General features: G+C 39.0%; 1 protein-coding gene across 3 annotated transcripts; it reads left to right on the top strand.

Moving 5' to 3' along the window:
• The first annotated feature begins 1,288 nt into the window (after window positions 1-1,288).
• Window positions 1,289-23,820, top strand: HACL1 (2-hydroxyacyl-CoA lyase 1). Of its 3 annotated transcripts, none has more exons than XM_061351029.1 (17): window positions 1,289-1,397; window positions 2,418-2,522; window positions 7,266-7,306; window positions 8,497-8,577; window positions 12,467-12,539; window positions 13,057-13,134; window positions 14,093-14,187; window positions 14,567-14,679; window positions 16,077-16,212; window positions 17,513-17,618; window positions 19,051-19,134; window positions 19,392-19,493; window positions 20,387-20,541; window positions 21,934-22,092; window positions 22,402-22,509; window positions 23,075-23,261; window positions 23,534-23,820. In XM_061351029.1, the coding sequence occupies exons 1-17, from the start codon at window positions 1,323-1,325 to the stop codon at window positions 23,564-23,566; spliced, it is 1,731 nt and encodes a 576-aa protein (XP_061207013.1). In that variant the 5' UTR covers window positions 1,289-1,322; the 3' UTR covers window positions 23,567-23,820. The 3 variants fall into 3 exon arrangements, with proteins under 3 accessions (XP_061207013.1, XP_061207012.1, XP_061207014.1); XM_061351028.1 differs by having other exon boundaries at window positions 13,039-13,134; XM_061351030.1 differs by lacking the exons at window positions 1,289-1,397; window positions 7,266-7,306; window positions 8,497-8,577 and having other exon boundaries at window positions 13,039-13,134.
• The last annotated feature ends 2,271 nt before the right edge of the window (window positions 23,821-26,091 follow it).

Here is a 26,091-nt window from a genome sequence, read left to right as displayed (position 1 = left end):
TAATATCCATGATGTTGCTGTCATTCTGGTATATTGAAACCAATTAATCAGTGTCCCCTGCATAAATGTATTTTTGTATATAGTCTTTTTATGAGGTTTGGGGGGATTTTTTTTGCAATGGAATCACAGCTCAATACAAACAGGTACCTTGTATTTCCTTTTCTGAAAAATGTGTCTTCTGTGTACAATGCATTATATAACTGTGCTCTAATTTCCTGGCTTTTATCCAGAGTGCAATCTATTTTTAAAGAATGCTGCCCACTCTAATACGTTTTACAGTAAGTTTTCTATATTTCACAGGATTCCTGACGTACACCTTGTCTCAAAATATCTACGTTAACAAACTTAATGAGCGAGGATAACTGAATGCTGCCATTATTAGTGGTTCAGCCTGAGAAACTCCAGATGGTAGCACAACCTGTCAGCAGGTGAGGCAGAACATTCTGAACTCTCACTTCTCGAACACCTGCACTTGACATGGCCCAGATATGAGCCGTCCTTCAGACAGCATATGAGGTCTAGTGGAAGGTGTTCCTGCCCATGGCAGAGGGCTTGCAACTAGATGATCTTTAAGGTCCCTTCCAACCCAAATCATTCTGTGATTCTATGCCTTCAGAGAAGTGCCTCACACTATGCTCCCGCTTCTCCTCAAAAATGCTGGCAGCGGGTATCTTCATCTGAAACAGCCTGTACCTTGCCCCGCTTTGTGTCAGCAATCTCCAACCAGCTCCAGAAAGCTTCAGGGTCACGCTGCAGAGGCCGCTGCCCTACTTATAAACGCGCTTGGCCCTGCTGCTCCCACAGGCCTCGAGGTCGAGCCAACCGCGGGTGAGGCTGGGGCGGGCAGCGAACCCGACCACCCGTTCCCGTCCCCCCGCTCTGCGGCTGACCGCCCAGTCCCCAGGACTCCCCACTCCAGCCCCTCAGCACCACCGGCTAAACGCCCACCCCCATTCGCCGCCGCGTCACCAGCCTCACGCTGCTCCGCCGAGCCGAGCCGAGCCGCCCCCGCCCCCTGGCGGCTGCTCGGCGCCAGGCACCCCCAGGTGCCCAAGCCTGCGTGAGGGTGGCGGGCAGCTCGCGGCCTCTGATTGGGTGCCCGCTCTAGGCAATAGAAAGCTCCCGCAGCCTTCGCCCTGGCCCCCGAGGACAGAGGTGGATACTCGCGTACCCTCGGCCCCGCCCCTTCCGCTGTCTCATTGGTCAGGCCCGCCCTATCTGCTGTCTCATTGGCTGAGCAGGGTGCCAGTCTATGGCACCCGACCTTCGGCCGGGGGTCCCGGCGTTCTTCCCAGTGGGTCCTGGGGTTGCGAGCAGCTGGTATGGCTTCCGTGAGCCGGGCGCAGGATGAAGCCGTTAGCGGTGCTCAGCTCATCGCCGAGTCCCTCAAGGCTCAAGTAAGAGGGCAGGGGAGACCGGCAAGCAGGATTTATATGGCAAGAAGGCAGGGACAGCTCCCGCCGGCACAGCGGGGCTGGAGGGAAGTGAATGTGCGCGGCCGGACTCACCCTGAGCGCCGCTGCTGTTGTCCCGGGACGGGTGGGAAGAGTTTGCCCTGCCGCTGTGCGGGAGGAGGGAGGTCCCGCCGCAGAGCCCGGTGTGCGAGCCCCGCCTGGGAGCGGCCTGCCCCTTCCCGCCGTGTCCCTGAGCAGCCGTGAGGCGGTGACCTCGTGCGGCTCTCTCCAGCCTGTCGCTTAGCTTTGGCTTCTCAGGAGCTTGTCCCCTCCCGAGCTCAAGATCCCTGTGCCCATCAAGCAAAGGTGACCGCACTGTGCGGCTGTACGTGTGGCAGCTTTATGTGCCTGCTGCTCCACCTTTACAGTTACCAAAATTCCCTTTTGTCTCTAAACGTGGGATGGTGCTGAACTGCCAGTGGTTTCGACAAAGGACTTTTTGTTTGGCCTGTCACACATGAAAAGGTAGTTCACTTGTAACGAAAATAAGCATAGTCTGTATCGGAAAGCTTTGTGCACGGTGCTGCAGTTGTTTCCTGGGGCCTTTTTGGTGTTAATTTTCTGTGAAAGCATAACATGAAACACAGCAAGGAATTCCCAGAGGATATGAAGGAAGGAGGAAAACGGTGTAGCAGAGATTCCCAAGTAAGAAGTGGTCAGTGAAAAAGCACAACGTATGTATTAACTGGGGAGCTGGGCTGGACAGTTGTTCCACTGCTTGTAGGCCACCAAAACCTAGTGCTTTCACAACTGCACAGGACTGAGCTGCAAACATCAGCTGGCATTGTATGTATCATAGAATCATGTGTTCCCACAGTGGCCTGTGAACATCTGTGGGAATGTATATCTGTTATAATTTACTTTTAGACTGCTTGTGTACTTAGTATGATTGTGTTTGGTGTGTGCCTATTAAAGCTGTCTTTTGGAAACAGTTCTGATTTCTTTTAACATTTTTCTTTTCAGAATATTGAATACATGTTTGGCATTGTTGGTATTCCAGTCACTGAAATTGCAATTGCAGCCCAAGCGGTTGGACTAAAATATGTAGGAATGAGAAACGAACAAGCTGTAAGTATGTAACTGTAGTAGGACCCAACCTTTAACTATTTTACAATGGAATGAAATCCAGTTTACGTTTTCTTACATCAAGAATGTGGTCTTTAAAATGCTGCTTTAAAACAACCTGTAAAGAAGCAGGTACTGTCATTCTGGAATAAGGGAGAGGATTGGTGTGATCTTTGCCCTTTTTGGTATGATCTCTCTTTCTCTTTTTTTTTTTTTTTTTTAAACCGAGCTTTAAAAGCTCACCAAACAGCAAAACATAGAAAGTTGTAATGTTTCTGAATGCTCAGAATCAAGCATGATCATATACTTAGACTCTCTCTATATGTATATTACCTTTGTTGTCTAGGTATCCGACCTTTGACAAGCCCATTAGCATTTTGATGTTATACCAGGACTTCTGGATTTGTTTTTTTACCCAGTAAGCATTCAGTAGTTTCTTACGTGGTCTGAGGGAGCATATTAAGAACCTCAGGTTTATACCTCACTTTCAAGGACTGCTACACAAGCTGATTAACTGTCTGCTAGCTCTTGGGCTGCTAGCAAATGGGCCATCAGCTTTCCTTGCTCTGATGCCTACAGATAAATAAATTGCATTATTATTATCTTACCAGGAGATTTTTCTTGTGTTTTAACTTGTTTATGGGTTCTGTCTCTCTGTGAACATCCTTAATTAGAATTTTACTGTTTTTACAAGGAACTCCTAATATTCTGGACCTGCACAGTATTCAGATGCCTGTATTTTGCAGCAGTATTCTCTTTTTGTTTTCCACCTATGTGGTTCATAGCCTTCATTTTTCATCCCAGGCACAACAAAGTATTATAATAGTAGTTCTTCTAAATCAGGTGGTTACAAGCTGTATGTTTTTGCTGTCTAATCCTTACATCCTTATATTGGAATACGAGAATTTGTAAAGGAGTGCTTGTCTTTACGTGGAAAAATCTTTAACGCATAAGAGAGGCAAACATATACAAACACGCTTAAAATGTGTATTTGATTCCTTTGAAGGACTGGGAATTCAGCACAGTTTTTTTATTCCTATAGGCCATTTAGCAAGGATTTGAGTTTTAGCTTTGGTTATTAACATGATTAAAATTAATTTACTCGTGTCTGTAATTAACAGAAGATTACTTTGTACTGCCAAATGAGATGCTGTCCTACTTACCACTTTTTACTAAACTCTTCTACTATAGTGCAGAAGACAAGAAACATCCTACTGTGTAAATGGTGAGATACTTCTGCTTAGGAGAATAGCAATAATGTGAAGACTTGTTTTAACATCAGAAGGTCAGGAGGTCTCTTCTTTGTGAACTGGAAAAGGATGAACAAGGATATATCTTGGGGTGGGTTTAGTTATGTTCTTTATCCTCAGTGGAGACGGAGTGATTGCTTGGCAGAGAAGAGGATAGAAGATTATACACAGTATATTCAAAATACACTTAATATTTACATGTCATAGTTTTAATTGTCTAAGTTTATTAGTTGTGTGGTCTGGCTGTGGAGGATGTGTATACAGCTGCTTCCTTTATTTGTGATGGCAGCTGTATATGATCTGAGGGGCTGAGGTTCTGCCTCATTTCTGGGCCAGTTGTAGCAGAAGCCTGTAAGACTGCAGAATAAACTCTTTGAATAGAAAGGCTAGGTTAAAGCATAAAGTTAAAAGCCAAACAGTACTACCAGTATCCATTAGCTTGTCTCCTGTGGTCTATAATGTGTTGTAGATTTGCTAGAAGCAGTTTAACTCATGTCCTCTATGCACTTTGAACACTGAATGGTTATATTGCAATTTGATGGGGCGTGTGTGTTGCGTATCTGTCCCTGGGTAGTTAGAGGTTGCTGTGATAGTTTAGAAGACTGATAACCAGGTCAGTTTTAGACTTCAGAGAAAATCTTTATTGTTATGATTGTTGCTCATTAACAATACACTTTGCTGATGTTTAGTTCTTAATCTTTCATAATAATTATCACTACATATTCAAAGCAATCTGTAAATAATCATATCCTAAGTTAGTTGTGAGTATACAATATGCTAGAGGTGGTGCAGTGTGGTTAGTGCTGATGGTGCTAACTGTCAAGGAGATCAGGCTCAAGAACCCTTCAGTGAGGGCAGCTGAAACCAAAGTAGGCATTTTTTTTCTCCTTAGATTCAAAATCTCTTCTTATAAGTTGTTTTGGCCTCTGAACAGATCTTACCCCTTGTCCTCTGTGCCTGGACTATGGACTGTGTCGTGCTGGATGGTGCTTTCCCAGGCCAAGACGGATGTCTTATCCTGCTGCACATCTGTTGGGATTTTTTGTTCTGTTTGTTTTTTTTTCTTTTTCGCTTGCTTAGCCATTGCCACTTTACCTAAAGCAAAGCCAGTGTCATCTCAGATCTCAAAGTTACACTTTCTCAGTGACTAGTAATTGGCCTTTAGCAAATTATTTATTACTCTGAGATTGCTGCTTTCAATCTGTGACCTGATTTTTCCAGGTCCACACTGAAGTTGTGTGTAGTAACAGAAGATACCAAGTGTTGAGCTCAGGTTCATACAGCAGGTTCTTGTAGTTAAGTTGATCCCAGGCCCTCTAGGCCAGTTGTGGAACATTGAGCCTTAGGCACAATTAACATAAGGGCCTCAGAACTGCTCCTATGCATGGCTGTACTGTTTCAACTGGGCCAGTAGGTACAAAGATGCTTAAGTGCTGTTTACTTGCTATGTTGAATTAGTTTGCTTATGTTTGAGTTGAAAAAAAGCTAATTAAACCCTCCTTAGCGTACTTCTACCTATATGGAAGGAAGAGGCCTCTGCTTTGGCTGCGCTTCAAATACAGCACTCATGGATGGTTGCAGATTCTGAGTTTAGTGCCTCCATCTAGGCTTCCTACATTTCTTTCTAATGTGGATTGTGGTTTTGGTAGAAAATGTCATTTTATATGCCTACACCCTTCTTGCCTGTCTGATGGACATCAGGATCTGGTGTAAGCTGATAAACTGTCTTGTGACCTTAACAGATAGATAGAGTGCCATCACTCACATTTTAGTGGTGAGGGTGCAAGGTTCATCAGTAAAGTGGGTTTTTGTCCATACTGTTCACACATGCAGAAAAAATAATCTTTTAAGCATACCTTCAAAGTTATTTACCGTCTCCTGTATATACAGATGACTTTAGTTATGTTGCTTCCTTGCAGAATGAAGCAGTAAAAGTTTTAGTGACAATAACTGTACGTGAACCCAAATTCTATATACAGCATTATTTTGCCACCTAGTTCTAAAACCTGATTGCCATGGAGACACAACACCATGCTTTGAGCTCCATTAACAAGATTGTTTTAGTAACACCTACTCCAAATATTTCTGATTTTTTGCACACAGATATGTCATCAAATTGTTACCTAGTTCTTGAACATCACTGGCATTTTTCCTCTTCATTTCAGGCATATGAAAAGTAGGAAGAGATTTTTATTGTCAATGTACCTTTTTTGTCAAAAATTCCTTATCTTAATGCTGCAAAGAAAATGAGGGTTTCTTCTCATTCTTCTCTATGCTTTTGCTCACACGGTTGGTCTGTATCTGTGGGAGCGTGAAGATACTAAAAGCTGTTTCTCCTTCCATGCAGAAGCTTGTAAAATACCTGTGTTTTCACTCATTTAAGCTGAGATTTCTAGCATGCTGTGTTACCTAGAATTATTCTTAGGTTTGAGGAAAATATTTTTGTAAATTTTTAGGGGTTTGTTACTTATTCTTCTCACCACAATAGCACTCAAAACTGAAACGCAAAATCTCAACTCTCGCATTTTTAAATAGAGGCAGGCTATAAGGCCAGGACCTTACTTTGGGGGGGGGGGAGGGGGGGGAAAGTGTATGTATTAAAGAGAAAATATAAATTGCAAAATGAGTTTTTTCCATTAAGTGTTAGAACTTGCTGAATTCAAGACAAAAGCATGAGAATATGAAGGAGTTGACAGTGTCACAGCTGTGAAGCCTTTGGTGTTTGTGGGTCCCCTGTAAGCTTCCTTTCTGCTTGATCATGTTGTCTTGTTACCAGTTGAAATTTATGTCCGAGTGTTTAATAGATAAATGTGCTACAGCAATAGCATAAAAACATACTCTGAAATAATACTGGTGATAAGCTAGGATAACACAAGTTGTAGGTGTAACTTTTGCGACAATGATTCAAAGCGCAATTTTTCTTTGAAATGTTGAAGTAGCTAAAGCTAAGTGTGGTACTAGGAGTGAGAAGTACTTCAGCAGCTCAGCTTGTAAAAGACAATTGCTAACTTCTAACTAGTCTCTGCAGTGTGTGATTTCAACCTTTTGCCAAATTTCTGAAGTACAGTGAGTCATTCCAGTAATTGCTGGATTTCTGCTTGTTGCTTTTCTCTTGCAAATCCCTCTTCTGTGCTAGTCCAGAAGGCAGAAGATTCTTACTTTGCTGTACTCATTTCCCTGGTTTTAGAGGTTTTGTTTTATATGTGGGGCTTGGGGTTTTGTCGTTCTTTTTTCTTTTAGTCCCAGTTATTTCCTGATGGAAAAACAGGAATCTGAAATATAGAGAGCAGTTATGAGATTTTTCACATGAACCTTCATGAACACACCTTATGATGGGGAGGGTGAAGGGGTGTGTTTGCTTATATTTAAGCTCTGATGATAAGGGTAAAATCTGTATCTGCTTACTTTCAGTATTTTTGTTGAAAGTTATGTACAAGATATCATTAAATGTGTTAATAATAATAATTGTATCATTAACGCCAGTATTTTTCAATAGGCCTGTTATGCTGCATCTGCTGTTGGATATTTGACTGGCAGGTATGTTCTATATTTATTAATATTTATAGTAATACATTTTATAATAGTAACTGTGTTAGACTCACCAGAAGCTAGGAACATTTCTCTGGTTTGGAGCTGGGTATTTTCTGTGTGTGTAGATGCAGGGCATCTAAGATGAAACATGAATTTTAAAATAACAGTCAATAAGACTTATCAATATTTCTGTTGCTCTGATTCAGGGCAGAAGCAATGAGGTGCTTAATCTCGTATAATACTGCCCACTTTATAACTTTCCTCCTCGCCCCCCCTTTTTAATATCTGAAGAGTAGCTTAACACCATTGGTATGAGCAGCAGAAATGCCACCATTGCTTTTTGCAACTTGGTGGACCTGCTATACCTCAATCTCATCATCTGGGCTTATTGTTAAACAAATACCTTATCAGTACAGAGAGAGTCTGATCGTATGGCTTACAGTCTCCCAAACAAGGTACTGAGTTTTTCTCTTTTACTGCATTTTGTTCTTAAGGTCTTTGGGAAGCATTCTGTGACCTGTGAGGTGTGCTTCTTGGGTATCAATTGGATCCTTTTCTAAAGTAAACATCTGGTGTCTGCTTGCTCACAAACGCACACCCAATGATGCAGGTGACCATTCCTTATTCCATCTGCAAGCATGACACCTGTTACATACAGTTTTATAGTTTTTCATCCTTGGAATAATCCTCTTGAATTAAGCTGGGGGGTTTTGGGTGTGGATTTTTTCTGATATGTATAAAGTCTGTAAAGCTACTGAAGAAAAAAAGTCATTCTTAACTACTGAGCATTTCTTATCACTTTATAGAATATGAAGTGCCTCTGCCTGGAGTTAAACTGTGATAAAATTTGTGTTGGATTGGAAGTACTTCTTCCTTCCTGAGCTTTCTTTATTGATATCTAGCTCTGAAGTGAAGTTGAAAAATCTGAAAACATAAGCGTTCCATAAATTCCGTATAAATGTGATGAAAGAAGTAAGGAGCTGTGTTACAAGCCTGTGTACGTTGCAGATGTCTGTGTGGGTAGCACATAACAACTGTTCACTTGCTCTTTCAACTAGGTTGATAACTAAATGATTTGATTCCCGTGTCTGTCTTTAGTCCTTTATACAAATCCCTTGAATTCATGCATGTTGATGATATGATTAATATTTTTATTTCTTTTTTTGTTTGTTTGTTTGTGTTTTTTTTTTCTCTAGACCAGGAGTATGTCTTGTAGTGTCTGGGCCAGGTTTTTTACATGCCGTTGGTGGGATGGCAAACGCAACCGTGAACTGCTGGTAATTTAACTACGTTTTCCCTTTAATAGTCTAATAATTGTTTGCTGCTATTTGTTGCAGATGCTGAGCTCCACAGTATTTAGTATAAGACTTATTTCTTTCATGTGGGTAATGAGAAGCAAAATCCTGATTTATCATCCCTAGAAGTCATTTAATTCAACATTTTGTATTCTCATGGATAAATTCTCCTTTTGTCTTACCTTGTGCATATATTGGGAAATCTGTTAGTATATCTGATTGCTTGGATGCATTTGAAAATAAAGTTGATATTCAGGCTGTAGCGCTTTATTGGTCATGAAGACTTTTAAAGGTTTTTTTTCCTAAATTTAAATACACATCCCTGTTGAATTACTCTTTCATATGTGAACAAATTGACAATTGCATTGTTAAAATCCTTATTTGCTGTCTACACAGACATTTAGAGCAGTCATTAAATATTGAATTAAATGATGTACAGAGTGATAGCATTTACTCCCATAAGCTTTCACTGAGGCACAGCAGTTTTAGCTGGTTTGCAACTCAGAAAGCTGTACGCGGTATTTTGGGTAGAAGCTCTGGTAGTACTGGGCACACCTGATGAGGGGCATAAGATGAGCAGTGGCTGAGTGACAAGGGAAGTTTCATAATGGAATGGTAACAAATCAAATTTCTGGGAAGAAAAAGATCTCTAGTATTCAAATGCTTTTAAAAAACAAATTATTGGCTAAAGTTTTGCTGTCCCTATGTGACCTTAGATAAAAAAAGTCATTTGAAAACCTTGCTTTTGAGCAGTCATGGATTTGGTTGTAAGAAGCAAGCATTCATAGCACTTGCTTGTGGATTTGCAGGGTTTGTTTCTGTTTTCTCACACTTATTTTTGCCTAAGAACAGGTAAACAGGTCTTGTTTGTCAGGTAAACAGACCCATGATTTGATATTGCATAACTCCTGGTAAAAGGTGAAGGGAGTAACTTACCTAGTTCAACAGATCTCACAATATAGCAAGAAACTGGCTTTCGGTGGCCAAACTGAGTATTTGCCCAGTGATATTTTCATTGGTCACATCAGGCTTGCTTTTTGCCTGCCTCGTGATGAAAGGAGCATTCACAGACCCTAAGTTTAGCCTAATGAAACTTTTTTCTTGGCTCGTTCATTAGTAGGCACCTCCATTGAGTGGCTGAGAATCCCAAACATGCTTTTTCACATTTACTTTTTGGCTTGCAAAACCATTGTAAGAAAGGGTGCCATGCTTTGAAGAGAAAAATGGGATTTTTATGTTAACTAATCAGCTTTCTAGCTTGTTTCACTAGACAGCAGCTTGGGCAGAAATTACAGAGAAGTGTTGCAAGGGAAGAGCAGGAGTAGGCCAAGCAAAGGAAGTGAAAAAACAGTACACACTAGGGAGTTTGGTTACACCAATCTTGCACAGTCTGCATAAAAAGAGACATAGGCCCATATCATCGCAACACCTTTCTTCCAGCCATGTGCTGCTGCTTGCCCTCTTGACAGCTCTGGCACTTGTCTGTCCCAACAGCCACATTCAGTTCATTATGCATTAGATCTTCCTCTTTCTCTGGCAACAAGGTGTTAAGTCTGTTGCTCTATGCCATCCCGTGAAGGAGTGGTGTGAGTGGACCAGTTTGTAAGGCGAGGTTTGCCTTCACAGCTATCTCCCAGGTGTCATGTGATTCCATGACACTACATCTGGCATTGTTAATGTGCTACAATGGCTGAGGTTTGGTTCATTTCTTACAGAAGTAATCTAATAGTTGATCTGACTCTGCTTGTTCTGACATAACTCAGACTAAGTGATAGTCATTAAAGCTCTCTCTGAGTTGTTCTCCTTGAGCCTGGAGTCCCTTTCTTCTGATCCTGTTCTGTTTCATTCTCATCCGTGAGAAAGAAACTTACCAACTGTAAGAAAGTCAAGAAGTCTGATAGCTTAATGTAATGCTAATTGTGCTTTTTGGATTGTACTGCCTGAGCACATCCAGGCTGAGTCGAAGAGCCTTTGGTTTGTCCTGGAGGCTTGTCACAGTGGACATGTAAATCTAACTACCTAGGTAGCTAATGAGGCCTTGGTAGACTGCCTTTCTGAGGGTAAAAAACCTTTTGATATTTCATGTTAAAAGTTATGTGCCGTGCTGCCTCTTTCTCTCCTGCCTCATCCTGAGCAGAAGTTTTAGTATCTTCTTTGGCTATAAGAATAGACTCCAAAGAAGAGTTTGCAATAGTTAAGTTTTCTGTATGCAGTAGCATGGTGAAATACCATGCTCTTCACCTGAAGTTGCATCTGATTGTTTTCTTTTTCTTTCCAGTTTACTTCTCCTGCAAGTCCATAAGGCTTGCTATTCTTACTAGTTTTATTATAATTCATGTTCTTCCTGCCTCACTGTTATGTTTGATTTAATTTTATGAACACTGCTCTTTAAAGTGTCTTCAGTATTGTGACAGTAGTACAATGATTTCGTTGGAGGAAGAACTTTAGTTATAACTGTGTAAACTTTAAAAGCAGAACCAAATCTTTTCAAGATACAGCTACTGGAGTTGACTTTCTTAAGAGTAAAGCATTTTCTTAATTATATTTCAGTATTGGGAAGCAATAGTTGTTTTGCTTCTTAAAACATATTTAAATAAATTTGAAAAAGGTAAATGAAAGGAACATAAGGTTTGTCACTGTGAACAGGCTGGTTATATATGGATAGTGATAGGCATTTTGCTCGGAGGAGAGAATCAACAGAATAAAATATCTAGAGCATATATCAAATGCATTTTTCCATAATGATTTTTCACAGAAATAAGCCTGAAGTTTTCATCTTACAGTGTCCGGGGATTAGAACTGTGATTTTTTTTATTTGCAGCAGAGAAGTGGCGTGGTTATGAAGCTTGGCTCTAGGCACGGGTATCCCCAAATTTTAGGATGACTAAATTTAGGATTATGCATTGAGCTCACTGTAAACGTTTCAGCTTAATACATTGCGTAGATAAACACAGTCAAAGGAAAGCCTGTATTTGAAGATAAATTTTTTAGGAGAAAAAGCCTAGAAAGCTATTGATCCAATATTTTATTTATTTTGGAGGAATGAACAAATTAATAAAACAGTTTTCTTCTATTGACTCGTCATTTAGCACTTTGAAGATTTGACCTACAAACTGAATAAAAGGCCAGTTATTCACTGTAGGGAAATTAATTATTTTGTGGAAGTGATAATAAAAACGTGCTCCTGTGGAATGTATAACCTGTATTGTAAATTAATGCTGCCTTTCTCACATAGCCGTGAACTAATTTCAGAAAGAACAGGAATGCTGATAGGCATGTTCATTTTTTGTTCATCTCTTTGGGGTTTTTTAGTAAAAACTGAATGCAGGAAGAAATTCTGTTGGATAGTTTGCTGACTTCTGCTGTCCTACAAATTGCATATATATACAAAAAAAATCTTTCCGAAAAGATTGTTTCCTACTGTATTTCTAGTGTTTGTGCATGTTACATTGCCTCTTAAACATTTTGATACTTTTTAGATCAATCAGTACCTGTCAGCTTTTTAGATTAGCTGTTGTCATTCCTCTCAAACCACTTTGTCACCCATGCTATCAAACTTAAAATTGCTAGAAACGTGGCTTCAGTTTCAAATCTTTATGCTAGATGCAGATCACTTAAAATGTCCAGATTGTCCTAAAACTAGTGACCCAAAAGCTGCTAGGAAGTCTACCAGCTGACACACTGATTAGAATCTACTCCTGTAGAGTGATGGTCACTGCCTGTTGAGATCTGTGGGTGCTGAAGGTGCATACCATGCTAAGAGCAGTAGGATTTGACCATAAGGAGTTTAGAGATGTGATTGCAGTTATTAAAAAATTCTGTATGCTTTAAGGTTGTTTTGTTTTGTTTTGTTTTGAATACACTTTTCTAGGCCTTTGATTGTTATTGGAGGCTCTTCTGACAGAAATCAGGAAACCATGGGCGCTTTCCAAGAATTCCCTCAGGTACACAGACATACAGTTTTCTATAGAAAGGTTGCAGTTAAATAATTGATGTTGTTTCTTCATTAGCATGGGAATAACACCACCAAAAGCTAAGATTTCCCAGCAGATTTTATAATGCTGTTGACTTGCTCCATCTACTGGCTGAAAATTAACATTGTATAAATATAGCTGGTGACCTGGAATGTCTTTTCCCATACTCATGTTAGAATTCGTGAGCCGTTTTAGATTCTCAGTTGGTATAAATTGCCTTTGTTTGTTCTGAGATGGAAGACGGTAAACTCTCCAAGAAAAGTAGCACCAGTTTCCAGGAGGAAAAAGAATAAACACTTAAGCACTTAAGAGAATGAGTATGGCTTTGACAGTTTCTATCAACTGAGGATCTGCATTTTTCTTCATGGGGGTTTTCAGCTTGTTGCTTTCCATTTGGCATTTCTTCCATTTTATTCATGATGAAATGAGATGGAAACAATCAAATCACTTTGCTAAATTGGTATAATAGTTATGTGCATTTATTCAGGTTGAAGCTGGTAGGCTGTACAACAAGCTGTCTGTCCGCCCAAGCAGCCTAGAAGCTATTCCTGCTGTTATTGAAAAGGTATGAAAAATACTAAATTAGCAAGAGAGCATTAAATAACTGTCTCCTGCTATATAAGCTTTGAGGGTTTATTTATATAGTTGTTAGCAAAAACAGTTTTATCCAGCAGATGTTAGGTGATGGGGTGAATTAACAAGCAGAGTGGCTTTTCCTGTGAGCAATGCTATGGAATGGGTTAGAAACAGATTCTGGTCTAGCCTGATGCTTACTGACACCTGCAGTGTTTTTTGTTAGCTTCAGTCAGAGTTGGAACATTCTTATGAAACAAAAAGCTTTTAGGGAGAGGTCCAATAACTAGAAATGTAACAATACAAACTTCAGCTCTTCTACCACTCTCATTACGTGAAGGAGATTTAGAGGGTGGGCAGAGGAGATGGTTATATTTGAGTTTTGAGTTTGGTGCTGGTTCATTGGGATTTTTTGAGGGAGTGAGAGAGAACACTTCCTTACTTTAGTGCTTCAGAAGGGATTACAAAAGTCTCTTGCTATTGCTGTAGCAACTCTTTAGCCGTGTCAGCCTAAATTCTGCATACAGTGCTACTGTTTTCCAGAAGTGCAAATTAAGCAGTTCATCTACCTGCAATAAAAGAACTGGAATGCAAAGTAATAGAAAATGGAGGCATTGGTTGTCTTTTTTCAGTGTTTGTTCTACTTTAAATAGAATGCAGCATGAAAGTTTAATTTAGGATTTCCAAACACAGCAGCTAATGCAGTTGTCTAAGAGTGAATTAGGCAAAGAACTTGCAGTCTAGTACTGTCCATCTACTGAAAGGTTTCTGTTTGCATTTAGGGGAAAATGTATCAAAACTTGAATTTATTGGAAAAAATCCTGTGGTGGTTCAGCAGTATGAAATAGCATGTTCCTTCTTCGCCTGCAGAAGGGGTTTCTTGGTTTTTACACATGAAGATTCTCAATGTCTTTTCAAGTGGTGGTTAACACTGATTGTCTGTTTTCTAGGCTGTAAGAACCAGCATATATGGTCGTCCAGGTTCCTGCTATATTGACATACCTGGAGATTTTGTGAATCTTCAGGTGAACAAGAGCTCTGTCAAGTGCGTAAAGATCACATCCGTTATTTTTCAAGTCACTGAATAAACTTTAGTTATTTTTGCATTTTCTTAAAACAAGAAAATCCAGCCTCTGAATGTAAACATTCCATCACAATGTGACTGGATTATAGTTTGTAATGAAATGTGCAAAAAGGAATGAAGTAATATGATGTTAATACAGTATGATGTCACTTTGTAAATCTCTGGAACAACACTACCTGTGAGATGAAAGGAATATGCAAGAAAAGCCTGTTTAAATCAAAATATATTGTGTTCTGATAAATGCTGAGAGTAACATGGTGTGTAGCAACTGCAGCTTTATCTTTCAACATTTCTTGCTTTGAATTTTTTAAGAGCCTCTTTTGTTTTGCTTGACTTCCAGGTACGTGGAATGCTGCCTGCCACCTCCCATCAGCACAGCTGAGAGCTCTGCTGTATCCAGAGCAACATCTATCATTGCTCTTTCCAAGCAGCCTCTGCTCATCATTGGAAAAGGTAGCATGCTTTGATGTTGCTTTGAACCGTACAAGTTCAGGACAAGAATAAGAACTAAAGTGACTTCTTTTCCCATGAGTGTTAGCCATATCCTTTGTGATGTCTATTAAAAAAAAAGTACCTGAAGCAAAACCCAAAAACCTATAAACTTCTTCAAAATTTGATGTTAAAATGTGATCTGGTTTTAGAGTATTTTTGTTCTGTTGTGTAACTGTTGCCTTTTTCATCTAGTATAAGGGAAAAGCATTTCATCAATTGACAAGTTTGAGTAGAAAAAAGTGGGTAACCACTGTCTTAAGACTGGAGCCAGTACCAAAGCATCATTTCCAGAATTCCAAACAAATACTTTTAAGAACTGAATTGAATTGAAATAACCTACTTATTTCACCCAAGCTGTTATCCTGCAGTTGCTGGTATGATCCATATCTTGGAGAGAGGTTCTACATTTAATCAGGGACTCAAATGATTGAGATGAATTAGATCTTTTCATTGATTAGGTAACAAAATAGTAGACAGAAGGTAGATCAGGAAAGGGTGGAGGGTTTTTTCCTCCCTCTCTCTGGCTGAATACACATGAACAAGAGGGTGTTCTTTGAAAGTGAAAGGTAAGAGTATCAAACACATAAATGCATGTTTTGTTGATGCCAGCAACTGAGAATCTACTTAACAAATACCTCTGGACTTTCTGCTACGTATTGTTGTTAGCAGAAGTTTATGAAGAAATACAGAAGTTTTTTCTTCAGGATTTAAGACTTACGGACTTATGTTATTGCATGAGCACCAGTCAGTGCTCTAGATTTCTACATTTCCTGGGCACCCTTAATACAGCAGCCATGTACTGAAGGTAGCATCACAGTAAATGTATGTATAGGCACACAGCTTTACAAGGTCATCTTTTGAGCTGGGGTTTTGTTTTTTTCATTAAAGGCTTCTAATAAATCTGTTTGGGCAGATTGTTACGGATCATGTGGTACAGCAGCATGCAGGCGGCAAGCAAAAAATGGCATGACACAACACAAAGGCTGTCAGCTGTTGCTGCTGCAGAAGTCTTGGCCCCATAATAACCAAATTCACCTACTCAAAATTATCATTTTAGATAAACAAAATATCCTATTTTTCCCTGCCCTGCCTTACAGAAGTAGCTGAATACTGCAGCTAAAGTCTTAGCAGGTAGGGGAGGGAGGGAGAAGGCTTTTGTAAATAAATATGGGAAATCTGAACCCAAATATGTGTAATTTGGCATATTATGTTTTGAATTCTCCAGAATGAGAAAAAACAGGCAACTTTCATAATGAGAAATAGTGCTCTTTCTACCACTAATGTGATCAGGTTAATTGACGTTCAAGCGCATACAGTAGGTTTCTGTAGTATTAAGCAGTCTTTTTCATTTCATTTAGGTGCTGCTTATTCACATGCTGAAAGCAACATCAGAAAGTTGGTGGACCTTTGTGGGCTGCCTTTTTTGCCTACACCAATGGCAAAAGGAGTAGTTCCTGATAACCATCCAAATTGTGTAGCTGCAGCAAGATCAACGTAAATATAAAGCAAGGCTTCTAATCCTAACTTCTAAGAATCAACTAGGAATTGTGGTGATCTACGGATGCCAGGGAAGACAAAGTGCATACAACAGATTTTTCAGCCACACTTTGTACCTGGTTTTAAAGCACTGAAGATCTTGCTTGGAAGGAAACAACAGATTTAGGTGGATCGCTTTTGACAATGCTCTAAGAGCGCTGGCCAAGAAAATACTTTATCTGATAGCTAATATTCTGTAACTGTGAAATCTATGACAAGTAGATTTATCAACATCATTAGTACGTATTTCATAACATAAAACAAAACTGGCAAACAGTTATGTTAAACATTTAACTTGGTGCACTGCCGGCTTTTTATTTTAAAACCATAAACAAGAGCTTAAGATGCACACATTGCAGTTGAAGTTTTGCTGTCTGCTGTCTCTGCATGGTGTTTGCAATACACCATGACTAAATTCCACATTATTTAAAAAGAAATATAAGGTATTTCAAACTACACTGAAGGACTGTGTTTAAAGTCATTTGTAAGAGGTGGGGTATTTTTGTCTTTTGGCAAAAGTAATGTGAATGGACTATAAGAACCCTATTAGGTATGAATATGCATAGTCAGCTTACAGGTGGAGCATTTAAATGCTTTGAGATAACAATATTTCTGTTGTTGAGCATCTTAGTTTTACCACTGTTAAGCATGCTGTAAGAAAAATGGAGAATAAAAGAACATACCAAATATTGTCTGCCCAGATGAAAGATAAATTAACAGGAGTCCAAGATGAAAGGTCCACAGTAATCTTAATTCTGGCGTCCACTGTTGCCAGTGTCAGAGTAGTAAGTCTTTTGCTTTAACCTCAGCATAGTTATAGCATCTTGTAAGTCTTCTACTGTAACAATTCCTTTCCCAAACATGGTGTATCAGGAGAATCATAGAATGGTTTGGGTTGGAAGAATGGTTTGGGTTGGAATGGGTCTTAAAGATCATCTAGTTCCAACACCATGCCGTGGGCTCTGGGACACCTTTCACTAGACCAGGTTGTTCAAAACCCCATATAACCTGGCCTTGAGCACTGCCAGGGATGGGGCAGCCACAGCTTCTCTGAGGGCTTAAACTCAAGAATGGCTGGATGATTGGCTGTGTAAAAGGATACAGGTTTTTGGGGCTAAGCAAGCAACTTAGAGAAAGGAAGGATTATAGGTATATTCTGAGGTTTGCTGTGGTGGTTAAGTTTACTTCTAATTTTGAAAACATTATTAAATTTAATGCTAATTCCTCCTTATCTAATTCTCTTCTTTCCCTTTACTAGGGCATTGCAGCATGCTGATGTAATCATCTTGCTTGGTGCAAGGTTGAATTGGATTTTGCATTTTGGTCTGCCACCAAGGTTTCAAAAACATGTAAAGGTTATTCAGGTGAGCAGGAAAATGATTGTTTGTCACATGCAGAAAGTCCTCCTCGTCCTGCATTGCCTAGAGCAATTGCTGTAAACTATTTTGGTAGGACGTTACTTGCCACATGAAGTGCACTATGGACAGTGAGAACAGTGCACCATAGTTATGGTAGTTGTCCAAAAATACTTCTGATTTCTTTCATTATTTCTTTTACTTTCCTGTCTTTTTTCTGAAAATGGTTACAGTGTTATTCCAGCTACCAAGGACTTGGTGCTGCTGTGATGAGGAGAGCAGGCGTTTCCATGTAGCTGGCTAATACAGGATTAGACTCACAATATTTGCGGGTCTTTGGAACACTGGAATTCCTGTGATTGAAAGCAAATTGTGTTGAAAGTGTGACATCTTTCAAACTGTTTGATCGCTCTCCCAGGCAGATTTTCTGAAATAGAATTACTTTCAGATCCAGAGTCAGTCATTGTAAGACTTAAGTCACTCAGAAATGTTAATAAGAGGAAGGAAGGCTATTTAACTAATTAATGTATTTGGCAATCTGCCAGCTGTTAGAAAGACAAGTCATTAAATTGTTTATGTCCTCAAAATCTCCTCCCTTAGAGTCAGTGATCAAAGAATAGTAGTTGATTCAGTGTGCTGAATGGCCTGCCTTCAGTCATCTGGAACATAATCTCAGATTCCAAACTTTGCATCTTTTGCAGAGGAATAACGTATTTTTTGTAAGCTACAGTTCCTTTTGATTTATCAAATAATACATTTTTTATGTTTCCTTCTTCTAAAGAAGGAAAAGAAAGCTTTTAGTATTATTTCACCTCACTTAAAGCATATCTTTTCACTGTCAGGGGTTAGTATTAAAATACTGGTTCAGTTCATAGCCTGTGTGACCTGATCATAAGTTAGTATTCCATGTAACCTAAGAGGCCTGCTACATCACTGATAAAGAAAATGGGTAAGTTGCTTCAGTGGTCATAATTTACTTCTCAGTTTCTTCGTACTATCCAAATTCTTATTGCCAGGTAGCACACAACAGACTTAGTAAGAAAATTACTGCTTTCTATAGCCTTTATAAAGGTATACTTAAGCCTAGATTTGTAGTTTCCATATAATTATTAGAATGTCAAGGGGAAGGTGGTGGTGGTTTTAGTGATAATGTTCTAAATCATCAGCAAGAGCTTGTAAGAAGCAAGTAGTTAATTTTAAGTGTATATATATATATTATATATATATATATATATAAACTTTTATTAAAATTGATATGTACCACAGGATTTTCCTTTAAATAAAGGATTTCCTATGTCATGTCAATGAAAGACAGAGGGTTTATCTGTACAGCCAAAACAAGTGTGAAGATGTTGTTAGACCATGTTTTTCACTGTAACTGAAAAAAAAAAATCTCTTTACTATCCTTGAGTTAATGGTAGCCTTTCTTTTTGAAATACAGATTGATATTTGTTCAGAAGAGCTGGGAAATAATGTGAGACCAGCTGCAACTTTATTAGGTGACATAAATGCCGTGACTGGACAGGTAACGTAATATCAGGTGTCCTCCTGTTTTGAACTCCATCTCCCCTCGTTTATATAAAGTTACTAGAGAAAAAGAAGAAAACTGTTCAAGGAAAACCATTTTTTCAGGCAACATATTTAATGTTAAAATACTCTGATTAGTGTTACTGTGGTTGTGCTGGGATCTTTCTTGGTAATGTTATTCTTGATGCTCGTAACGGTTTGTTATCTTTGAAATGTGTTGAAAGAAATCTCTGCAACATTTCAATGTTGTTCCAGCTGTTGGAAGAATTCACCAAAAGATCATTGAAATATCCTTCTAATTCAGAGTGGTGGAAGAGACTACGAGAGAAAATGTTGAGCAATGAGGAAAGATCAAAGGTAATGTCAAATAAAAGGGGTGTCTTTCCTTAACAGGTACCAGTTCATAGTCAGTTTTGTCACTGATTTATGTCCAAACTTCTCAATTACTTCTGACAGTCATGTCACCCAGGCTTCGAAAATTTATGCCATTCTGGTACAGGCTTACTCTTGTCAGGCTTATGAGCTGTAAGTTAAGTCTTAATACTTAACTGTAAGTTAAGTATTGTAGGGGTTTTTTACAAATTCAAACCGTGTGGAAGCCACTGAACTTTGGGGCTGGGTTTTTAAAACCAGTAGCAGAAGACCGTAGCCAGAGCTGCTGTATTATGGGCAGTGACTTCTGAGCAATGGACAGATACTCCAGGTACCTCCAAGTGGAAGCTAGCTTACATGAGGGTACATTCTTAATTTTCTTCTGTAATTGTGCTGGCTAGCAGAGTTGGTTGGAGTATAATTTGCATTAAAAGCATGTAGCTGTTCAGGCCAAAAGACCACAGATGCCTGGCATATGCCTAACTCTGTGCAACTCATATTCTGCAAGTACAGATGCATGTTTCTGAGATTGGGATCTAAAATTCTAGCAGATCACTCTTTTGAACTACTTCCCAGCACACAGGTGACAGCTCACTTAGGGTTATCAGTAGTCAAACATATGTGCAGAAAAATTTAATATGAGTCTAGGGTTAAATTGAGTTTTAATAGCTTCCTGTTAATGAGAGGGCATCCATACGTTGTGTCACCAGCATAGGAACAGAAGGAGTGATCTTGATATAGTACATGGAAAACCAAATACTCCAGCCTTACCTAGCAGGATGCAGTTTTATTTCTATCGTTATTATTTACATGTCTCAGTTCTGCACCATACTGTAAAGTCTACCCATAGGAGTTCCTAATGTCTCTTATTTTTTAAGGGATTAGCATTACAGAAATCTCTGCCTATGAATTATTACACAGTCTTCCACCACATCAGAGAACTGATACCCAAAGACTGCATCTTAGTAAGTGAGGGAGCAAACACCATGGACATTGGACGAACTATGCTTCCAAATTACCATCCCCGTCAAAGGTGCAGTATTTTCTTTGTTGTTCTGGCAACAGGATAGATCTATGTATAAATGTTAACATTTAAGTGAGGAGTATGATGGTCCAGATTTCTTTTGGTCCTTTTTAAAGGTTCTAAATGGGGGAGGGGGGAAAAACCAAGTCTAGTATGCTGGGAGAGGGGTTAAGGGAAGTTTTCCACTCATTTTCTGATGTCCTGTCATAGATTTTAATAATTTTCTGTGACTTTTCTATGTGCTCTGCAGTGGATAGTTTATCATTCTTTTGTGGAAAGTGAGTAAAGAGCATCATGTTAAACTCCCTGATCTAGATATTGACTTCTGTGCTCAGAGTCTGGTAAATTTTGATTTAAAATAAAAGCAGTTGTTAGGTTCTCAAGTTGAAAAGAATTCATACAAAGAGGTTTTCTTTGAAACACACTTAAAACCAGAGAAAATTTAAAAAGAATCAACTAATTTTGAAAATTGGATTGTATATTGGACACACTTTCATGTAAACCTGCATACCTAAAATATAGGCACTCGAATTTGTGTGTTGGTATGTCGTTATGTCTAGTCTAGTTTTAATGTAAGATGGAATTAAATGCCATTTCTTGAATAGGGGTGAAAAGTGAGCTCTGTCTGGTGAGGTGAAATTGCTGGTCTGACTGTGAAGTTTGTGCCTTCTCGTGAAAGTAGTCTAAAGTCCTAAATGAACCTAAATACTTCTTTGTGAACAGGAAAACAACCAGCCAACCAAAAAAAAACCCATGCTTCCAGTAAAGCTGGGGGAATAGTTTGCATTTCCCCCACCCCTTATTTAAAATAAAGGCACAGTAAGGTTAATGGTTGTCTTTTCAGGTTGCATTGCACATATCTGAAAGCGAATTTGTAAAGTTAACTCCAGAATAATCTAGTTCCTTATGTACTTTTGTGTCCATTATGTGCTTCTGACTGAAATGATCTAACTTAATTACAGCTTTAAATTTGATTTCAAAAGTTGAACAGAAGACTAAAATTAGAGCAGCAGTATTTAACCAATTGCTTTGAGGAACTAAACATGGAAAGATTTCATGTAGTCTGCCTATCTCTACAGTAATTGAATGGTTTTTGAAATATTGTTACTATGCAAGCTAAAAGCATGCAAGAATAGTTCATTACTGTAGTACAACTGGTGTATGAGAGCTCTTAATTTTGAGTTCCAGGATGTTTATATCCCTTAAAATATTTGCAGTCTTATAAAATGTTTGTCTGAATATAATAAGCTATACATCTAGTATCTCTTTATACCAATTGTTTATGAAGCAGTATTTGAATACTGTATGGAAGATAATTAGAAGTAAAGACAAGTTACTATAGATTAACTTAAAAGCTTGAGCAGAAATGAAGGGATAGTAATTCTGTATTGTCCTCTTTAGGCTTGATGCAGGTACTTTTGGAACAATGGGAGTTGGACTGGGTTTTGCTATAGCAGCTGCAATGGTAGCTAAAGACCGAACACCTGAAAAACGAGTCATCTGCATAGAAGGAGATAGTGCTTTTGGATTTTCTGGGATGGAGGTGGAGACTATTTGCAGGTAATTGGTTTTTGCTCAAGACCCTCTTCATATATTGCCAGGGTCAGTTTAACTAGGCAGCCAAGAACACTGGTCTTAGATGGGGTACTCATAACAGCACATGAAAACAGGCCAAAAAATATACATGGTTGTGTTAATATTGTTTTGACTTAATGTGTTATCACCAGTGATGGGTAGATCACATTTCTGGAGGAAGTGGGGTTTTTTAAACTATTTATTTTCCTTTTAGGGAAAAGTAACACTTTTAGTAAACTTTCAGTACCTTACAGAAGGGTGCCTGTATTTCAGAATTCTTCCAAATGTTTGTAGGTACAACTTGCCAATCCTGATTATCATCATAAACAACAATGGGATTTACACTGGTTTGGGTGCAGATGCCTGGAAGGAGATGTTAAAGTTTGGAGATCCTGCTACATGGTGAGCATCTTCAAAGTATGTCCTGTTAATTAAGGAAGAGGTGGCCAAAATGGTCATTCTCCTCACTTTTAATGCTTTGTGATCTGGATTAAAACTTTTCATGAAGTTAATTTAGTTCTAGGCTAAGTTCCTGTAAGTAAGAACCAGTTATTAAAGGTAAGCAACCAACTGAATTTACACAACTGTGCAGCAGAGAGATGTGTCTCTATTAGTTGTCTCAGGATTCTGCAGCAGTTCAGGCCACACATATCAGGCTAACCTCCAAAAACATGATAATATCCAGAATTACCTGAGACTTGTACTCTGAGGTTACATGGGGCTTCTGCTTGTGGAGCTGAGAACTCATGACAAGAGAACTAGGCTAAAGCTTCGCTCAGGAATGTCTCCAGAAGGTGAAAATTAGTATGCTACCTTATAAACATAGTATTAATGGTATAGGAAACTTAGTTCTTCCACTTAGTTCATCAGGCCAGATGATCTTATCACATTTAAAGGGTGAAGTAATTAAATTGGTGTCTGGCAGTTCTTCCCTGCCATTAATCAGATGCTTTCCATTTTGTTACAGTGTGCCTCCTGTGTCTCTCCTGCCAAATTCACACTATGAGGAAATTATGTCTGCCTTTGGAGGTAAAGGATACTTTGTTAAAACGCCAGAAGAATTGCAGAATGCTCTGAAAGCCAGCCTGTCTGACAAGCAAACACCTTCTCTTATAAATGTAATGATTGATCCACAGTCTGACAGAAAGAAACAGGTATGTATATATTCTCCTTTCTTTTTCTGCAGACTCCATGTAGGCAAGCCTCTGAGATCCTCAGGTGGTGTCACTTAAACCACAGAAAAAGTGTAATGTCTTTTATTACTGTTTCTATAATTTGTGGTTCTTTCTTTTCATACCTGACAACATGAGACCAAAAAGTTTTTGAGCAGTCTTTACTTGCTGGGAATTCCATTGGGTAGTCAATACATATTTCTGTCCTGCTCCTCCTACTGCTTGTCCATTCTGATATGTTTTTTCTCTTCCAGGAGTTTCCCTGGCTGACTCGTTCTAACCTGTAGCAGAAGATGATGGTGGTGCAAGGCAGTGTGTGAAGCAAAGCTAAATCAGTTTCCAGAAGCAGAACTGGTACAGCTCCATTTTACATAAGCATTGGAACAAAATGGGATTCTGGAACTGCTATTAGAGCACTCTTTAAATGATAAAAAGAAATAATTGTAAAATGAAAGACACGAATGAATCTATACCGGGCTTTCTAGCAGATTGTACAGGAACACTGATGATACAATCTTACACTACTCAATGTAGAACTAAACAGGTTGCTTTGTGTCAAGAGGTTCTTTGTTGTTATATATGTAAAAAGGAAAAATCTGGCTCTGACATGGGTTTCGATTGTTTTATTGTCTATTTTTCCATTGACTTTAAGTGCCGGGTAACTAGTTAAAGGCACTTGTGCAGTATCTGCTGCCAGGCCTACAGTTAGGTTTGTTGCAAAAAGCTTAGCTTATTCGTGCTTGGACTTCAGTCTGGGTCTGGCACAAGGCCATGGGTTACTCTTAGACAGAGGACTATCTCTGCATGCTTTTGCAGAAAGAGAGCATCACACCTGAGCAAGAGTACCAGAGTCTGATTTGGAGGTACCACTGCTTGTTATGGCTGTGGGAAGAGCTATGTGGCATTAACTGCTTGAGTCAAGACAAGGCAATATCCTTAGAGGGCTGCTAACAAGTGCAAAAAGATAAACTCTGCAGAATGAGTACAACTCATGAACAAGTGTACGGCTGCTGAGACAGCAGAGTTGCTGTGTTTCCTGGAGTACTCTGCAAGGAATGTAGAACATTGCATCTTGTCACCAGTTTTGTTTCATTCTTTTTAACTCTCAGAAGTTGATTTTAATGTTGCAGTGATTAAACACAATCCATTATGATGATGTAAAATATCTGCAAGAGTTAATGCTGGAACTGACCACAGGGGAGATCATGTGCATTGGATGCACAAATGCAGAAATTCTTGTCTTATATTTGAAAATTAATAAAAAGTGATTTTCGTATGTTTTTGCCTTTAGTCAGAGTATTTAAATTATATCAGTGTTTTATGTCAGCTTTTGGAAATCAGCTTCCATTGGATGTTTAGGAAAGTTGTTGAATAACCACAGTAACATGCACAATTCATTTCAAGTCAAGATGCCTAGAAAACGGAAGGCAAAGATTTTGAAACTTTCAAGGTGATGAGGGAAGGTGATAACATAATGAAATCCAAAAAGAAAAGAATTAACACTGCAGTGTTGGGTAGATGAAACTATATGAAAGAAAACCATTTTGGAGATGAAAGAGAAACAAAGTATCTCTGAATTGTCCTAATTTGATTAAAAGGAGCAAAATATTACAGATGCCGTAAGTCTGGGAAAAGATGTATGTGGCTCCAGCTGCTGGAAATTTTTCTTCAAGGCCAGAGCATGGAATTTAAAGTATTAAACAGACTCAAGAGGTCAAATTCAAGAGGAAGAAAATGATGGGGCCTCAGCTGAGGGAATCTGCTGTGGGAGAAGTACAGAGTGTAAATACTGAGACTTACCTGGGACCAACAATTGGTTACAGGAAAAGCATTACAGAGATGCCCAAAACCCAGCAGGTAATTCACCTGTGGGACTACAGGTGAAACTGTCAACAGCAACAACACAGGGGCCAGAAATTAAAGAATGAGAAGTAAGGTTTGTTACTGTCTCAGCCCCTCGCAAGTGTTGAGTGTGTGTTCTCAGACTCTTGGTGTGCTCAGCTTGCTAACAGGTTTGGTTTGTAATTACTAACTTTTTAATAATGTTCTCATTTAGTTTGCAATGAACTCTGTAGACTGTTTGCCCTATGAACATTTGGGTATATGTTGTGTATGCTTGACTCTGATTATTATGCCATATAGCATATATCCACTTTGAGGAGTGAGATGTATACTTGGTCTGGCTAGGTTGGTTTTTAAGCATGCATGCAAAATCCCAAGTACACTAAAATTGCAATACATCTTCAGGCCTGCCACTCAGTACCCAAGAAACTAGCACATACTGTCTATAAACTATAGTAAAAGTCCTATTAAGAAATGTAAATGACACTTCATTCCTGATGTAGTTCCTATATATTGGAATCAAAATCCCCATTGCAGCTCTTTTTATGCTATTTAAAGAGCTTGATGGCTGTGCTTAGTAGAGAAAAGAGAGGTGTTCTGAGGGTTTAGTGGTGTTCTGAGGTCAGACCAGGTAGCAGAGCTTATTGTCTTTATGATATACAGGCAGTGTAACCTCTGCCTATTTATTTACTTAAAACTGAGTATTGTAATGAGTAAGAAATAGCTATTTCGGAGGAGCCATTTGCTGTTTCTTTGGATGATTTAATTGAAACCAGATGGAGAAGGTTTAAAAAGGCCCTCAGTAAAGCAGGCCCTTCCAGCTAATTATGTCACACTAATATAAATGAGAATTAGTTCAGTGTCTGTTCTTTCCAGGAATCTTTAGGCTGACTGAAATAGTGCAGAAATAGGAGAATTAATAGAATGACAGTTTGCTTGCTTGGGTCAGTATTCTTAGAAATCTTTTGTT

This window comes from Neopsephotus bourkii, unplaced genomic scaffold, assembly GCF_033783945.1.
Source record: "Neopsephotus bourkii isolate Nb327-2 ecotype Australia unplaced genomic scaffold, CSIRO-AGI_Nbou_v1 NB_549, whole genome shotgun sequence".
NCBI lineage: Eukaryota > Metazoa > Chordata > Aves > Psittaciformes > Psittacidae > Neopsephotus > Neopsephotus bourkii.
The sequence above is the reverse complement of the archived record's forward strand: the minus strand, read 5'-3'. Positions and strand labels throughout refer to the sequence as shown.

Excerpts from the sequence above, each read along its gene's own strand:
- HACL1 (XM_061351028.1), top strand. The coding sequence starts at position 1,323 with ATGGCTTCCGTGAGCCGGGCGCAGGATGAAGCCGTTAGCGGTGCTCAG. Across the intron at positions 2,523-7,265 it reads GAATGAGAAACGAACAAGCT|GCCTGTTATGCTGCATCTGC; the intron begins GTAAGTATGTAA and ends ATTTTTCAATAG. Across the intron at positions 20,542-21,933 it reads AATTACCATCCCCGTCAAAG|GCTTGATGCAGGTACTTTTG; the intron begins GTGCAGTATTTT and ends TGTCCTCTTTAG.